General features: G+C 39.7%; 1 protein-coding gene across 24 annotated transcripts in view; it reads right to left on the bottom strand.

The window, feature by feature from the left end:
* Positions 1-515: 515 nt before the first annotated feature.
* ABLIM1 (actin binding LIM protein 1) overlaps positions 516-19,044 on the bottom strand; it is a 206,054-nt gene continuing 187,525 nt past the window's right edge. For 5 of the 24 annotated variants that reach the window (XM_074590652.1, XM_074590646.1, XM_074590651.1 and 2 more), the window contains 8 exons: positions 17,443-17,547; positions 15,116-15,163; positions 12,705-12,851; positions 10,414-10,505; positions 10,183-10,279; positions 7,961-8,022; positions 7,585-7,645; positions 3,673-6,615 (listed from right to left, as the gene is read on the bottom strand). In XM_074590652.1, the coding sequence (XP_074446753.1) occupies positions 6,578-6,615; positions 7,585-7,645; positions 7,961-8,022; positions 10,183-10,279; positions 10,414-10,505; positions 12,705-12,851; positions 15,116-15,163; positions 17,443-17,547 (650 nt within the window). In that variant the 3' untranslated portion in view covers positions 3,673-6,577. Of the gene's footprint in view, positions 1,010-2,245; positions 2,327-3,661; positions 6,616-7,584; positions 7,646-7,960; positions 8,023-10,182; positions 10,280-10,413; positions 10,509-12,704; positions 12,852-15,115; positions 15,164-17,442; positions 17,548-19,044 lie in introns of those variants that run through there. The other 19 variants (XM_074590662.1, XM_074590663.1, XM_074590653.1 and 16 more) reach the window with 12 other exon arrangements.

Genomic DNA, 19,044 nt, shown 5'->3' on the forward strand with positions numbered 1-19,044 from the left:
TCCTGGACTAAATTACAAGAAAACTGACTCTTCTCCATCGTTCCCATTACTTAAGTGATCCTAAATTATCCAAATGACTGGTTAAGATCCAGCCTTATTAATTCAAGCAGAAAGTGTGGAAGAGGGAAGACTGACAACAGACACAGCAATTCACTTCCTATATCCTAGCAAATATATACAAGTACAAGGAGTCCATTTTCCAGAAATTCAACTGGTATGTACTGAAAGTGAGCGGAGCGCCCACCTTTGCAGATTGTATCACACGAAGAAGATGCCATTTCAAAAGAGTGCCAATTAAGAAATAATTGTGTGAAAGACTTAATGTGACCATGTGGATATGTTACAAAGGGCTTCTCCTTCACTACAGAGCATCTCTCTTCCTCTCCATATATATACACATGTATACACATACATACACGCACACACAGATAGATGGATAGATATAAATACATGTGCGCACACACGCAGACACGCATACATATATATATATTTTATATATATATATATATTCTTTTCCAGTTCTTGGAGTGGTTACAACTACTTTAGTCTACAAGGCATCCTAAGGGCACTTCCTGGCTCTAGCAATAAAGTCCATCGTATTGTGGAGAGAAGTAAAGGGAATATCATTGAGGGAGAAGAACAGAACAGTTTCCTATCTTGTATAATATCATGTAACAGGTCAACACCTCTGAAAACTATCACTGTTGTTTCTGAGCCCAGATATTTTCCCTCTGTGTTCCAGGAGGGCAAATGTTCGTCTTGTTCAATTGCTGTGTACAGAGGTGCCACTATGCGATTTTCCCTTTTTGGTGGATAAGTAGTTGCTTCCAAATAGTTTGGACTGTATGATACAATATCCTATGCATCATTTTTTGTTGGTTTGTTTAAAGGGATATTAAAAGAGTTTTGCTTTTTTCTTCATGTCGTTGCGTCTCCAGAGAGGTAACTTGTCAAACTCCTGTATCGTCATGCCAAATATTTCTTGAAAGACTTCAGGAGCTAAGTGACGCTTTAAAAAAAAAGGGGGGGGGGGAGAAAAAAAAAAAAGGAGAAAAGGCAATGGTCAGTCAAAGCCAAAGAGACACAAGAAGAGACAGGAGTGCCTTAGGGATTTCATGTCACTGCGTAAGAGCCATTGCAGAAAATAATAAAGCTTTGGCAAAACACATATCCAAATCCTCATGAACTCGGGTGCACAGTGAATCAATAACATTTTGCAATTTGTTAAGTCCGAGAAGTTTACAAAGAAAACCAGGAGAACTATTTCAGTTGCTGAATAAGCAAGAGACAGAAAAATGATTTGTCTGAAGCAAGCAGTGACAGATCAGAGAACAGAACCAGCTCCTGCACGCCCCTGTGCCAGGCTTTAGCCAGTCACCTCCGCCTATATAGGAACGTTCGCCCAGACAGCCGGTTTCAGGAGAGCTTTGCAGAAAGGCTGCAGGTTGACATGCTACATTTGAAGTTCTGAGAAGGATGATGTCTGCCCAGACTAACTGTCCAGCACATTTCTCTACTGCCAATGAAACATTTTTTGGTGCTGTCTTGTGCACAAGTTACTTCTTGTTCAGCTGCTTTCGAGCGCACTGGATGGGGAAAGTGTCTCCCTCTGACACTAATGTAACACAGCATTGAATTCTGATCAGTGATCACGTATCTACTAGTCTAAAAATACGCATAAATGGTTACTTACCCAAATTTTTATGGCCCCTTCCATTTATCTCCACGGAAGAATAACTAACTACGAATGACTTAAACATCCCCAGCCTTTCACTGGGTGCTTAAGTCTTTCTAATCCACAAAGCTGTAAACAATTTTTATTTGTTGGCAGAGATTTAAATCCTTATATTTTTGGATATCGGCCAACTCACAGGACTCATGGAGGAGTTAAAGAAAGTTAGACTTTTGGTCCTCAAGGATGGCTGACACTGACTCTTAGCTAAAAAATGATCCAAGATCAAACAAAGTATTGCTCCATTCCAATATGGATCCTATGACTACGAAACACTTCACCAATTTTTGGGCTTTTTACCCATTTCAAAGTATATATTAACAGAGATGTGGGACTCCTGGCCCAGCACTGTTTGTGGAGATGCAGCTGTTGCACTCCTCCTTCCCTGCTTAGTGCTGAGAAATCTTCCCAGTGGAACAGGGGCCCACACTTCAGTGTTTGAGCTTTCAAGTGTGCAACAACAAACAACTTCAAGAAAGCAGGAAAGAGCATTTAGGAACTTGCTTCTCTTACCTCAAGCCTGGTTCTGTCTACATCTTTTAGTATTTTATTTCGCCCTCTGTTGGTCACCATGAGCATTTCATATGGAAAAATCTGTTAACAATGTATAAAAGGGGGAAAAAAGAGATGTATTTACATTCTAAAGCAAAAAGAACACAATGTGTCTCATTTTCATAACCACACAAACATTTCCTTTTTCAAAGGAAATCACAGCACTTTTGTCCCCTAAAGTTGCACAGCAAGGACTTTGTTAGTATCAAACGGCCTTATATTGTAAAGCCACTGCGTACTTGCCTACCCCTATTCATGGTGATACAATACAGCTGACTTTGGTCAGACAGTCCTCTCTAGTCAATATGCTTTCTCATCCAGAGTTTATTAAGGTAAATAAATTTGGCACTTATTGGCCCAACTCATGGTTGCCAAAGTGTGGACAGCTCTAATGAAACAGACGCTTAGTGGACTTTTAAAAATGAACCACATGAAAGTACATCAGAAAAAGCAGCAACTCTGAATAAGCAAAATATTGATCAGTGGGGGCCACTGCATTCATCAAAATTCACTACATGATTTTCTTTGCCTTTTTGGACAGTCAAAGAATTCAAACAACTACCCACTGTGCTTGGTGGCTGTGCAATGCATACATGGATTAACGGAGGTAATTTTGTAGAAATATTTCTTACACACCTTCATCTACTTCAGAAAAGTTTGTGTCCAGCACATCTCCCATTAACGTTTCCCTCGCTTTCCTTTTACATTGCAAAGAACATCCAGAATTTATACAAATCAGTTATTGGCCAATAATCAATTCCTGAATGCAGAAATTATTTTACTTTTATTTTACAGGTTCTTTGAAGTAAAATGTTTACTGTCAGTGGGTGCCAAATCAGTTTAATCCAACGGAAACAATGCTGCTTAGAAAGGATTTCAGAAAACCATGTGCCTTAAAATCAGTTTCTGGAATCATCCCTGGCAAATAAAACTCTGGTTTAGGGTTTTTTTCCTTGGGCAGACACTTCCATAAATGCCTGGAATGACTTAGGAGAGCTCATGTTCCATCTGACAGAGCCTCTCTGTAGCCCTTCTCATTGCATGTCTCTGCTGAGCGGGAAAAGAGTGTTCCTGGTGAGGTTCTCATCCAACCCCTACTGAAGCCAATGAAGTTTTTCTACAGACTTCAGCAGCGATTGGCTCAGCCTTTACCGTTATTTATGGGTCTCGTTTTACTTGCCCATTGGGAACAAGAGTGAGACCCCCAAAAGCCTCCTAGAGAGACAGCGGAGCTATTATCAAATGCTATTAATTCAATTATTTTAACATCAGAAGAAAATTCAACCTAATCAACTTCTATGCACAATTAGGCAATTAAGTCATTCCATTGCCAACAATTATCCCAATGAACTTTTCAGAAATATAATAAATAAGATTCAGGCATCAATGAACACACCACTGAGTTTATTGTAAGTAATAATGATTAAAAGAACGTGTGCTTACATACCAATTGTAAGATATGATTCTTAGGAGATTTTGACATTGTCACAGTTGTACAATTAAGTCTATACTTTGAATTACATTGTTTATGTATGATACTGGAAACGGCTACCATATACAGCATTATAGGAAACTAAAATGTAACTTTTCATATTTAAACAGGCAGAGTTTAAGTCAAGATCTACAGTCATAAGTACATTTTATAATTTAGATATTCACAACAAGGCATGTCTCAATCTGGGGTGGCAGGATGCACAAATTCTGTCCTTTCTGGAGAACTACTTGGTAAGATTTGGTCATTCTTAAGTATATTAATTTTCACTTTTCATGTGTTTCATGCTGACTTTGAGTTGGCTTCTTTTACTTCATCAGGTTTAAGTCAGTGTTGGACCATTGACGTGAATAAAAATACTGCCAATTCACACAAGCTGAAGGTCTGGCATCACCTTTACAAGCGTCAACAGCAAGTGATATATTATCTCACAAAAAATCTCATAAATTTTATCACTAATAATACTGACAGAATTTGTCACCCAAAATAACATTCCAAATCACTGGGTGCATCAACAGCAGTGATGGCTGTAAGAATTTCTATTGCACTGAAAGAGAAATTATTTGGAATAAAAAGTAGTATCTCAGGAGCTGGGGATGTCCCCAAGGTCTTATTTATATAATACATAAAAACACTTGATAATATACATTGCAGTGGGGGCTCAGCTTATAAAGCTAGGGTTATTGCCTTGTACAGTTTGTCTGGAGGTGACTCGGAAGCACAAGTAGTAATCTGGTTTGCAAAAAGAGCTCCTCACAACTGCAGAAATGCTGATCCTTGTAACTTTGGCAAAATCATGATTTCATGGAAGGTTCACCAGCAACAGAGAAAGTTTTAAGATTTAAAACATAGCCCTGGTTGAATCTGTGTATTATGTTCATTTTTGACTCAGATATCTCTAGGCATAGCTGCAAAAGCGTTTTAAATTATATTCAGCTGACATTGCCTCTTTTTCCAATAAATCTACTGAAGAATTTCTCATATGAGAAATTCAACATTATTGAAAGGTTGTCAGGCTAACAGTGCTGAGAGCTAAAAAAACAGATCCAGACAGACACGTAGGTTTCTAACTTCCAATTTGACACAAAGATCCATGTATTTAATTAGTTTTTAAATCAAGACAGCCTCAACAGTGTGTTGTGAGCCACAATACTCTGCATCACTTTTCCAACCTGATGGGTCTGAGACTTTCCCATTGAGTTTGGTCTCCTGTTTTGGCTGGTGGAAGCTTGACAGAGAACTAGCTATTGAGCATCTTCAGTATCTTTGTTTTGTCTCTGGAAAGGCCTCCTTAACCCAAGAAGCACACCTGGGCTGCCCTCAGCCTGCCTGAGTACTAACACCTGTAACAGGCAAACTCCAGAACAAAGGGAGAGGTTTGGCACATAAGGAGCAGGGACTGAGGTGAGGTAAAGAAAAACAAGGGAACTAAGACATTTCTTGCACTTTATCTGCATTACACTGTCTTGAAGGAAAGTGAATAATATCTGCACTTGCCTTTGGCTCCAACATGTTAGGCATAGATACTCCTCTGTCCATTCTCATTCCAGGGACATGACCATCCGGAAGGGACTGCATCAGATACAGGTATACATCAGACACAAAGGTTACACACACAGAGGGTAAAGGCACTCAAATAGTGGTGAAAACAAAGGTGAATTTGCCCTGAGACTTCTTTCAAGTCTTAATATTTAGTCTTATCATTTAGATCCTCGCCACGGCTACTGTTTACCACTTCTCTGAGGCATGCAGAGGGATCCTTCAATCCTCTCTGTCACCACAGCCTTCTGTCACTGCTAAGGCTGGCAATAGCTCCCCACCGAGACTACCAACATCACTTCCCAAGTGGACCTGGGGACCCCAAGAGAGCAGTGGCCCCTTTCCCACCCCAGTGACTAAACAGGGTTCTTCCCTAGACAAATATGCAGAAGCATTAATTCAGATCCCACCCAACAGCATACAAAGCACTTACACCTCTGGGCTTTCCTTCCTGCCACTTACTGTATCAGGTGAGGGATTTTTTTTTTTTTTTGTCTCTACAATAGGAAATTTTTACTACAAACACAAACAGGGATAGGGTAAAAAGGTACTGTTTTGACACAGGTACTGTTCCTGACGAAATAACGTTTTGATCACAATACACGGACAAGTCCTCTCTCCTCCCACAATCTTATTCTCTTTCCAATCATCATGATTTTGATACGCTATTAACAAAACTATCCAAGTAATTAAACTCTTTCTTAAATTGCAATCATGTTGAGGAGCCAGCCAGACTCAAAGCATTCTGGAAAAAACCCTGCAGACAGGATTTGGAGTAAAAGGGTTTATTTTTGCAAGCACGCCTCTTACTGGCTCATCTGTGATGGCAGCACTGTAGAAAACTATTGATCAGACATCGTGTCTGGAGAGCAAATTCCAGGGAAAAAATGTGGAGTTCGAGGCTCCTGGTATGGGAGAAGACTGCCTCCAGAAGAGGCTCTACGTCTCTGGGGTCAGTACTAGGGAGGCTGGAAATAAATCCACCCTCAGCTGTCCAGGGAGGACTAAAACAGGTAACTCATATATCAACAGACAGTGGATGTTACAGAGCAAGTCACAGAACTGGTGTGAGCTGTCTCAACCCAGCTCTGGGGAGGTAACAAGGAGGAATCTGAGGCTGTGCCATTTTTTTGGTCAGTAAGAGTCTACATTGGCGATTATGCTTAAACATGCAGGAAAATCAAAGCTATTGTCTTAAGAAACCCTTCCCTGTAGCAGAAATTCAAACTTCAACAAGAAAGTAGATGCTTTTGGTTCTGTTGTCAGTTGATGGATGAAAACCTGTACTCTACCTGGAAATCTGAAAAGCAAAAGAGAAATTTCATGAGCTTTAGAGTGTGGAAGAACAGGAATCAGTCACAGTCTATCAGATAATCCTTGTGTCTTCTGGTCTACCTGATCATTTCAAAATCACGCCCAATTCTCTAAGGCCAGCAACCTTCCTACTTTTAGATTTAGTTTGTAAAGAGTCAAACACTACAAACACTACAGCCCTTTTCATTTTGAGCAGACTTCTCACTCAGGAAAATCAAGTCACTTTGGAAATATTAAGAGACACAAAGCCACAATCAAGTGAATAAATATCCAATTAAAATTCAAATGTGTAGAGTAGGATTCACCTCACCCAACCTCTGCCATCAGGTGGCTATCTATATTCCTCCACAGTCTATGAGGAGACACAAGCACCAACAGGAGATGCCTGTATCTAACATAGTCGGGATCAATCTCACTTCGGAGATAATTAGACTCTCTCAGCTCAAACCATTTCAGAACATTAACTCTCAAAGTTTCGTAACTTTCATAAATATGATCAATTTTTATTATGCAATGAATGATATCACATCTAGCTCAAAGTCATAATGAAAATAATAAGCAGCAACAGGGATTAGAAGGCATTATCCTCCTTCCTTCACTGTGGCACTTTCTTTCAGACCGTGTCGTGGATGGTAATTTTCAGAGAAAGAAAACACCGTAACAGAACTCAGTACATGTTCCTGATAACATACACATCACCTGCTTTCCATATGCACCAATGCTAAGGCAGTCCCTTGGGATAAACAAGGATCAGCTCCACATAGCAGATTTAGCAAAATAAACCCAAACTTTGGTATTTGCAGAGTTTGAGTTAAGTTTACCAGAGGAAGTTAAGAAGTACTGAGCAAATACAAAGTAACCAAATCCACAATCTTAAAATAAAACAGCAGAAATGATCAAACATCATAACATGTTCAGTAATGAAGTGGCATGTAAAAAGGCTCCTCAGCCTTACCTCTAACACCACCGCTCACATCTCCATAACTGTTGTACTGACCAAAATCTGTAGACACCGGCTGTAACAGGAAAAAAGGGACACACACATAAATTCACGGTTCATGACTTCACAAGCAGGTTGGTTTATGGGGAGTAACAAATTGCTTTAATCCTTTCTCCTCCCCCCCCCCCCACAATTTTCACGACGTTTCTTGCATTGCTTTCCTGCCTTCTTAACAATGTAGTTTGTGGGAAGGGAAATTAGGTTTTGTCTGACTTCAGATGGTCTTATAAGAAATCTTGATCAAACTGAAAATCCAATACAGTTAATATGGAAATAAATAGCATGGATAATTAAAGCCACCTTTTGCTTCTCAAAATCTCCATCTCCTTACCCTGTGAAGTCCATTTTTTCCATAGCCAGGGAGAGAAGAGGTTTTGGAGGCTGAAGCATGTGCTGTTGAATGAGGAAGGGAAAAATCTTTTACTGGAAAAATACCATAGAAACTCAAAACCAAGAACATCTGAGGAATAACTAGCATAAAAAAAAACACAGTCAAAAGAGCTAAGCATATACATAACCAACTGCGACACACTGACTTTAAGAAATGAACACCTCTGCCCTAGAATCATCACAACCTTCCATACATTCTGGAAGTTACATGCAGCTTTATCATGCTGTGGTGGCAGGTCATCAAGAAGGAACATTGTGATTTGCCAGGCTTTCCACTGAGCTAAAAGTAATCCTCAAGGATCAGACAACAGGGCAAAATAACTCTTTAGTCCCTGGCTAGATGAAGTATTGCTGTGCACCTTATGATGGGACCAAGATAAAGGACAAGGGGAATCCAAGGTAGCAGCGTTTGACTGGATAGGTTCCCTGTTAAGTCTCCCATGCAAGGTCCAGTCAACCCCATTCTCCTACGTGGCACGCATGGTTTATATATCATTATATCCCTCTGAACCTTTCATGAATTTCCTTTCGATCTTTCCTACTGCAACTATTATTGCACTTATTCTCCCAGCTTCTGCTACTGCACAAGCCAAGATACGTATGGCTAGCACACTCTATTCTCTCCGTATACGCATGCTTCAGCTTGCTGGTTTTTGCTACGCAGGAGAAAAAGCTATTAGTTTTGGTCCTGTAATACTGTAATTGACAGATGTGTTGGTACTGACTTCACCAGGAGAATGATCAGAATGGGCAGCGCTGAGTGAATTCAAACAAGTTTGAGAATTTGGCATCCTGATCCAAAATTATAGTTATCCTGTATGTGATGTGACACTTCCGAGAACATGACATGATTCAACAGACCTCTGTGACTCCTGCTTTCATCTGAAATGAAAGTGAACTAAGGTGTCTGAGGGCATTTAACTTAGCATTTGCACCAACCCCAGAAATTGCATAAGTAAGATAAAGACAACATGGAAATGTTAAGAGTGTGTTTTTAAATACAGATAAAAAGATGGACAAATAGAAACAGAGTCAGCATAATGATCAATAGCACCTCTACAGTTAATACAGCCACTTTAGACAAGATCCTCCATATAAGAATGCAATTTTTTGTTTTTTAAATGTTATTTTTATCACATAAAGGCAGGGAGTGTAGAACTTGAGGCACTGTTGTGGCCAGCAACAAACACCTTTAGGAAAGGTACCAGTGATTGCACAAAAGGCAAATGATGACTGCACTGATTACCACTGCAAAGAGGGATGGATGCACCTCCAATAAAGGAGTCCTCCAACTTGTGCTGAGGTTAATAAAAAGTCATAAGCTTTGAGTTGAGCAGGTAGACTCTGGCCCTGAAAACATTACAGGTAGTGAGGGAGAGCCACAAACATTTTCTCCATGACCATAAATAGAGGCAACACACTTACACAACAGGGAACACGAGGAAATCTTAGTTTGCTTGGCAACTACTCCAGTGGATGACTCCAAAGAGACTCATCTTGTCCCTTCTTGGCTCAAAGTACAGCTGCTGTGCTAAAATGACCGGTGGATGAAGAGAGTGAAATAAAACCCCCAAACTCTTCCCTAGAGATCTGAGAAGGCCACAGATGTGTATAAAAATGTGCAACGAGGCCAAGAATCTAAGCCACCAATTAACCAAAGTTGACTTTTGTGCTCTGTTTCTGGATCCCAATCAAAATGTCAGCCCAGGCCAAAACACTGGCTGTGTTTGGAATATGCAGCCCTACTGGTAAACATTGCTGATTTTCTGTCACCGGGAGAAGAAACAAAACAGTGACAGGGAAGCACCAGTTTAAGCAAAACGTGTTATTGTAATTTAATAACCTAGCCTATTAGCCTATGTGGGATGTAAGAGGTGCCAAATATTTTACCTCACGCCTTATCTATATTAGAAAATCTCTCTCCTTATAATTGCCTGAAAATCCTCAACCTCCTATTTCTTCTAATTAAAAAACAACCATGATACTTTTCCTCTCACCAAAACCAGCTAATGAATCAGGCCGCTCTTTCAGGGGACAACATCACATACACATCTATCAAGCAGTCTTCACAGTGGTCTGTCTTCTGGGAGACTGCTTGGTAAGTGTATATGTGGCGTTCATTATTCACTGTTCATTATTAGCTTTACTGCCTACATGAATTACCTGGAGAATCGTAACGACTGGCAGAGAGGGCTGACCTATCGCGACTCTCCTTTTCCATCTCTTCTTTCAATATCAACTGTCCCAGACCAGAGTTGAGCTATAAATGGCAATTAAAAAAATACATCAGTAAAACAAAGCCGATCGAAGCATTAGTAGAAATTGGTTACAGAAAACAAAGGGGCACATTTAGGATGGTGTTCAGAAACAGCATGAAGACAAGCTTATAACCACCTTCATGAGCTGCTCCTCTTGCAGTTGCCGGCGTCTCTGTAGCTCCTCATCATCTTCCTCTCTTCCACTTGATCTGCGTCTCATGTCAGCTCCTGCTTCCATAAAACCACAGTACAGAGAGAGCTTTGTGTATCAGTTTGACTGCAGCTTGAAGATTTCAATGCTAGAAAGTACTAGTCAGTTTAATTTACTGAATAAACAAAGCAGTATTTTCTTGCAGACTCAAAAGACTATTTCAAAAATCATCCTTAATAAAACTCTCTCAGATAACCTGCTCTATGGCTATCAGGCTGCTTATAAAATTAACAAGAAGTTAAACTGCATGTGGGTTTCCAACCAAGCAACGGTCCTGGATATAAAATCCATGAATCAATGTAACAGAAAAAGGAGCTCAGATTACTAGTTCTGGAAACATGGGGCTTTAATGGCAACAGTAATTGTACCCATGGTTGAAAACGTAAAATCTGATTTACATTGATACTTTTATCTAGCCTCAGAAAAGTGAACCTGAATTAACACTTCAAATGGAAAATTTAACTACATTAATTTCCTAAATTCATATTTAGAATAAAAAGGCATTATTTTTAGTCTAAAAAGAAGCAAACCAATTCATGTTCTACATTAGTTTCTTTCTTTTTACTGAATAATCTTTATTTTCTTGAGCACTCTTAAGAAATGGTCCAATTTGGACATCAGGACACCTCCATGAATATATAGAATATGATATTGCTGCAAGTATTTAGACAGCAGTTGTATATTTTTCTGCACCGGCTATATCCTGATAAAGTTGTTCACCAATCTTATGCTAGACAAACTCAGTGGTTTATTTGAATGAAGACTAAATTTTGCAACTGCAGTAACAGAAGGTTTGTGTCAATTACATGTTTTTGTACAGCAGTGTTAAATTGATGCTAATGGGGGACAGACAAAAAGTTCTGGAGAAATTACTTATTTGAATTTAAATGATGTATTCTTTTGTTTGGTGACTCAGGCTTTTGCAAGACTTTTCAGTACAATAGCAGTAATACTCATTATTTTTCTTTTTGTCATCTGAGCTCATTCTAGTCCTGTAAGTAAAATATGACACTGAGAAAACAAGCTGAAAAACCTGGGGCTTGTGGGTTTGTTCTTCAGTGATTCATCTTGTATGATGCCTTTTTATTTCTGAATAAAATATATCCATGAGCACATCTTTTATCTTTACAGTTTCCAAACAGTTCTATTTAGTTTCTAAGGTGTAACAAAATTACCTGATAGCCAATATACAAAGCAGTTTTACTGGAAACTATTAAAAGTTGCCATCCACTGCCTAGAGACTGAGCTGAGAGCCAAGATTTCCAACAAAGGCTCCACCTCAGAGATACGGCATAATAATGGCATAGTTATCACAGGCGTTGTCAGGGGAGTTTCGAGCATGTCCATGTTATCGCTGTGACTGTAACGTCTGTCAGGCTGCAATCCTATATAAAGGACATTATCAAAAAATCGCTGCCACATATGCAGCCCCATCAACTGGTCACTGAGCTCTCCCACCCTGGGTCTTCTCTCCCAGCACTTCTATGAAAATCCCATTGTGCTGAAAACCATACACTCCTTCGTGGAAACCTGAAACAGGCAACACCTTCAGTCTTTCAGATATGACTTCATAAATGAACCAAGCTAGATAACTTATTTTATGTTATGGGGGGGGGTCAATAAAAATTAACGTATACAAAAATACAAATAAAAAAAAATTAAAAATGATCATGCACATGATTTAAAGAAAAAAAAAAGTGATACCTGTAGTGCAACAACACAGAAGAAAAATACATAGTCTGTAGAAACAGTAACTCTGAAAATCAGGACTTTTTTAGTCCATTAACTGTTCCACTTCAATCATTGCTTCTTGCCATGAAAATAGACATGTGGTTGGAAGCAATCATATCTGTGGAATATTTGCCATTATCTTAGGACTAAAAGACTAAATAGACAATAACTGAAAGAAGTCAGGCTTGTGTGACACGCGTTTTTTAAACTACTGCACAGGAGTTCACCTAATTTGTCTATGTGTTAATATCTGTGTGACCAATTTCAAAGCCCTTTAATGAAATCTCTTCTCAGCGCTGTTCAATAGTTTTAAATTCACAGACACTCAGAGGTCTCACCAGAAGAACTGCACTTTGTGGTAAACACCTGGATCGCCACAGGCGTGCGATCTTCACTACCCATTTTACAGCTCCAGTATTCATCTACTTTGGTTACCAGTACCTTTTAAGCCGCATCTCTTGCATCACTTTTTTTTTTTTGCATACCTATGGCAGCAAGGGAGGGAGGACCTGGCCAGTGGTCCGTCTCAATCTTTGGTATCTCGTTGGGTGCTGGTGCATGAGCTGCTGGGAACTTGGAGGACTTGATGATATCCTCGGAGGACTTGCTCTGTGCTGCCAAAGCAGCTGCATCTAGATGGCAATCAGGGAACTTAGCTATGTAATAATATGTATCAATATAAAGGTCTTCCTTATTTTGGCAAAATTTTATACTTTACAAGAAGTTAATTTTCAAAAGCAAACATTTTCATGTTTTGCTTTTCTAATTGCAATCTGAAGCAAAGTAATGTCTTTCTCTTGTCAATAGATTGGAATCAAACCTTCCGCTCCTCCCTTATCCCTACCCCCAAAATAACCCCAAATCAGGGTTACACAGTGTTAGAATGATTAGGCAAGAGTACGAAAATGCAATCTAACAGTATTTGCCAATATCTCCTAAGGACAGCTGATTATTAATGAAGATGAAATCAGATTTATGTACTGATCTGTCTTCTCTCTGGGGCACGAAAACAAACAGTTCAGAAGACCAGCATTAATTTTAACTCTACTGATGCTACTTATTTCCTATGTTTCTGTGAAAAGCTGCAAAACAAAAAAGAAATCTGAAACAAATGTTTATTTAATCAGTGAATTTTTTTCTGCTGCATGCCCTTGCTTAGTAGCATGCAGTAGTAGCAAAAGCAGATGTGAATTTATTAATAAATACTGAACTCCATTCAGATCAACTTGGCAGGGAAAGGCACTTGCAATGAAATGAACCTCACCAATAAATCTCAGCAATGGGGCATCCACTTAAGATTTCAGTCTAAGCCAAAGTCTATTAAAAGCATGTGAGGATGTGCATTATGGCTTTCACTTCTTGACATTCAAAACAATTAAATCCAATAGGATTCAGTTTACATTAAAACCAGCCTTAATGACCTCTTATCTGCAAACTGTTAGCTCAAATCACCTTCTCTTATACGAAGCTATCGTACCAGAAGCAAGGATTCTGGACTTTTTTTTTCCCTTTCTCATATTTTTTAGACAGAAAGACATCTGTTAATGAAGTGAAGCATTGTGTTGCTCATCCAACACTTTCGGGGCAGTTTAGGAACATCAGTATTAGATATCATTGGGATGTCTGAGCATTTTATGACTGGGAGACTCTAAGCATAGTTGCAGGTATGGTCAGAGTTTATAAAAGCATGACTTCAAACAGTACTTACGTATTAGAATTGGTGATGTCAGTGGTTAAACATTCACATGTTAATGGGAGGTGAGGAGATACATTAAAACCGTAAAAATAAACAAAAATAATGTTAAGACTTTTTCCAAAATGAGCATATGGTTTGAAACTCAAAAAAGAAAGAGGAAAAAACCTTGATGTAAAACCACAGCAGTGTCACTTGCAACGCTCGCTCCTGACTCCAGGACGGACTTCCCGGACTTTCCTAATCCTCTCAGCCCAAATGGCTCTCAGCCAACTGTTCATCTAAACCCCGTAGAGTACTGCTAAATTGCTACTTAACGCTAAATACATTTCGTTGGATAAACTGTCTGCAAAGGGATGCAAACTCAAAGTCCTTAAAAAGTGGAGTCATCCGTCTTTCACCACATCACGTAAAAATCGTCTCCTGTTCAAAGTTTTCTATTCAGAGCAGAAGGGAGGAGTGAACACACGCCATTATAACAGGGACCTTGTTCCGCAGTCCTGAAGACTGGCAACGCAATGGGCTTCTGCCACCACTGTTATTTCAGACTTGCTACAACAACACTTACACTGAAAAGATCAGAGCAGTAATACTGCAGTCCAACTCAGAATCCAAACATCTGGAAAACCAGAAAACCTGAGCTACATCACAGGGCCTGAGAATCAAATTATCCCTCTCAGTGATAAGTCACCTATATTATCTTCAATAATTAAAGATTCTTTCTTATTTAAAGCCACAGGTACATTTGGAATTCCAGTCTGATAATAACATCTCCATCTTAGCTGTTGAAATAAATTATTGTACTTTGTCTATTTAAAATAAGGATATTCCATGAAGTCCCTGTCAAAGAGCAGTTCATAGTTAATCCATTTTAACATGATCAATACCTGTATTCTGAAAATATAAACTGTAAGAAGTGAAAAACAGAAAGGCATCATAATGCTAAAGAGACAGTAAAATACCAGTTAATGGCAATTTTGCCATTAATATCAGTGTGGCCAAGATTTAAACCATATGATCCAAATGAAACAACATGCTTTAAAACATAACCACTCAGCAGGACGTGCAGTAACAGCTGTTTCAAGCTTGGACTACTAATTTTTAATGCCTACACAGTAAACACTGAATGCTTTTCACTAGTCTGCATGCCTTTAAATTTAGTTGACACTCCAGTTCTGAAATAAAAAGGGAAAGATCATTTACCATGTTGTTTGTAGATTGGTGGTTTTCTGTAAATGTTGACACCTTGATCTGTGAAATTGAGAAACAGAAAAATGGGAATATGAAAACTACTTCAACCCTAGATAAAGATAACTCCAACACTTAAACAATAGACAGACCAAATCAAGGATGTAGCACAAGAAAAAGCCAAAGAGCTATTTCTAGTATCGTACAGAATCAGATTATTTAAAGAAAAGAAAACGTAAGAGAAAGTGAAAAGTCAAAAGACATGTGGTATGAAGTCCTTTGAAGACGATTCTGTAACATGTGGATGCATCCAAGACATGAACATTTTAAACATTCAGAAGATTATCAGTGGGACAAAAGTTAGAGAAGAAATGCAAACAAGCAAGACACTTCAATGGTGAACATACAAGCCATTTGGGGAAAATTACCCCAAATAACTTTTATGGAAAATTGTGCTTCAGTCGTAACAGCTCAAGTTTCTTTCCAACTCACAGCCTGGATTGAGTAGAGGAGTATGCAGTGAGCCTACAATTCACTTCAAAACCCAGAGAACAAAATAGCTGCCTAATACCCTGTTTTGAACAGTCAACAACAGCTACACTTCAGTGAGTCAAAGGGATACTTTATACAGTGTTAACTGATGTACTATGAATTCTCAAACCACAAGGACAGATTTCATTTCTTTCTTGTAATTTTTTTTATGTAAAGCCCTCCACATTGCACTTTATCAATGTAAATCTAAATAAAAACACTTCCTGGAACTCTAATGCAGTAAATCTATTGCATGCCTAATATATGTAATATTTTTACAAATAATGATCTAAGACAGGAACCAGTTTGTTCTAAACTACCTTCCCACCCAAGCCAACACTTCATGTATTCAGCACAGCTACAAATACAAAAGTTAATCCAAAATCAATGCTACAGTGCAAAATCTGTCAAAATCTTATTAGAAGACCAAAATGAGATATTGGGAACTAGAAAATTAATGTCAGAAACCCATTTTGCTACTTCATGCTGCCTGAAAAAAGTTTTCAGTTACATTAGAATGGAAGATGAAAAAGCATTTTAGAAATACATGCTGTGTACGGCAGATTAATTAAAGTGCTACAGCAGCCAACTTAGCCTTTGGCATTAAGGAAAGTTAACCCTAGAAATCTGTGGAGAGAGAGGCAAATCTTACTCTGCAGAACCCTACACCCTTGACTAAACAGGCAAATTCGTTGCACACAAAGACACTGAGGTATTTCATTCCTGTTAGCGATCTGTTACGGCTACTTGACCAGCAAATAGGTATAAAAATTACAGGAGAAGTCATGCAGTAGTTTTGCGCACATCTATACCAGAAAAGCTGTAAGAAGAACAGGAACACGGCTCCTTCTGAGGCTGCACTGTGCCAGCTGAAGAGGACAACTCTCCCACCACACTAGAGATTATTACTCGGAGCCATTCATGCAAGCGTGCTTTAGCTTACGCAAGTCAAAGTGTGCCAGGTTAAGCAGTTAAAACAGCCTACTTTAGCCAAGCCAGGTCACACTGACTGAAAAAGAAGTTTATCTGCCAGATCTGAGGAAGGGCAGTAACCTCTGGCAGTGCGAAGGGATACTAGACCGAAGGGAATCTGAAGAATAACTGGATATAATAAGGCTTTCAGCTAGCACAACGCTAGGGACACACCACCCTCATCTAATCAAAATCCAAGACAGATGAGCTTCTCCAAGGCTGAAACAACTGTGTGGCTCACTTCAAAACAGAGACTGCTCTTTATGGAGAGGATGTCCTGAGGCATACATATGCTTGTGGATCTGCAGGTCTCTCTGAGTATACCAAGCCATTGCACAAAACAAGTAAAGAAACATCCTCATCTGCTTTAAAAAAAAGGGAACACTAAACTAGAACTGCTTGGTGCAAGACCGAAACAAGTCACAACAATCTGAATGAACAACATACGTAATAGCTCACTGCTCACATCTTTTCTGCGTGTCACTGTGAATGAAAACCAACTCCTCTACAGTTAGCGGAGTTGTACCAGTGCCCAGCTGGTGTAACTGCGAGAAAAATCAAGCCCTACGTAGCTCATATCCAGCTCACAGGCCATCAACAGACCCCGAAACCCAAGGCATTCTAACAGTGATACACCTGACCAACACAATAGGTAAAAATCACAATTGACCCCCCATTTCTTAACTCACTGCTCCTCTCAGGAAGCCTGGAGCAGTTCCAAACCCTGCGGGTGCACCCCATGGTAAACAGTGTGAAGCGATGGAGACAAGACAAAAGTTACAAAGGCTACATTCTACACTGTGACAGGACACCGAGACACATACAGTGCCAGCTCCTACCTGGAACATGGAAATGTTTAGGGGCCTGAGCGTAAGTTGGAGTGAGAGGGCGGCTGTCGGGCCGATAGGGGACAGGGGAGTTCCGACCGCTGGACGGCTCATTGCCTCCAATGAAAGAATGGAGAAAACAAAATGAGAAGAGGGAGAGCAATAAAAAAAAGCAAGCCCAATCAAACCCAAACGAAATTGTTGGAATCAAAACCTCCAGGGACAAAAGAAGTTGAACCAAAACCATAAATACAAACAATAACGAGAACTGGTAGCCCTGATGGCTTTTTTTTTTTTTCCTGATATTCCTGCAGAGAAAAAAATTCAGGCTGGAATTGACGTTTGAGCAGCTCAGACTCATTCTGATGGCATGCAGGCAGGAGCTGTGTGCTCACAGCTGGTGATTTGCTGGGCAGCGTGGAAAAGAAGAATGGAAGGTTACTTGGCAATGATTTAGTACAGAGACTGAGATTTGGAGTTAAAAGTCGCAGGCACAGAGCATAGTAGTTGATATGCAAACCCAAAATGAAAGCAACTCCCAAGCAGATAGAAGCAGAAGCAGTCACTACAGTTCCCTAAACCAAAAGCATACAGAAGCTAGAGATGGAGAATAGCTGTTAGGTCATTTGGCCCATGTCAAAAGCCATAACTGTTCTATGCACACTCTTTCATTGGTTTAGCTCTCTAGTAGGGAATTTTTGATATAGCAAAATAATTTGTAAAGCTATGCAGCCCATCTGGTGGCTGCGCCCATATCATTGGTACCACCCCAAACCTCTGTTAATGACAAATTTGGCTCTGGTGACAATACTTCGCCACTGCTGATTTAGCAAATCTGAATCTAATGTCTAAAACCTTAAATTCCATTTTGCACACACGGCTTGTTCCATTTGTAGGACTGCTCTTACCAGGACTATTTCTTTGCCTCCTAATAATCCACCACAGCAATCCAACATCCCTGAAAGTTCCCGCGTGTGTCAGGGCAAGAGGGCTGTTGCAGAACATGGTGGTTGATCCCCAAGCATCAAGACTTAACAGCCAGATATCCAAACACATGACTGTGTGTGCACCATAAAAGAACATTGCTGCCGTTCTTCACCCTAGTGCAAACTTGCAGAAGCAAAATCTGTCCACATGGATGCTTATTTTACATGGGTGTGTGTGGCGGTGAAAAGCAGGGGAACATCAAACCCCTTACATTTTTCAGGTATGCACAAGGGCTTAAAAAAACCTAGAAAAGCTGATTAACAAAGCAAGGAAAAAAAAAGGGGGGGACACACAAGTAGAGGAGGGCTATAAAGCAGGTCTCCTTTCAGCTACAGGTTTCCTATGTCCCATTAGAGGACTCAAAACCTTGGACCCATCACATTTATGTACATATTGGGGGGAGGGGAGGAAAAAGGAAGTTTTCTTTACACTTTCCACAAAAGTTCCTCTTTTACTTGAACAGTCATCTGCCAATGTAAAACGCACCAGAAGGGAGAAAAGAAATACTCATTACAAACCTTTCTGAGAGAGATGTGCCACAGAGGCCTCTGCCAGTACTCAAGTTAATCCATCTGCACGTACTTGTTTTAAAAATTACATGCACAGTTCAGGGGTCTTGGCTGTACA

This window comes from Larus michahellis, chromosome 6 (assembly GCF_964199755.1).
Source record: "Larus michahellis chromosome 6, bLarMic1.1, whole genome shotgun sequence".
Taxonomy (NCBI): Eukaryota; Metazoa; Chordata; class Aves; order Charadriiformes; family Laridae; genus Larus; species Larus michahellis.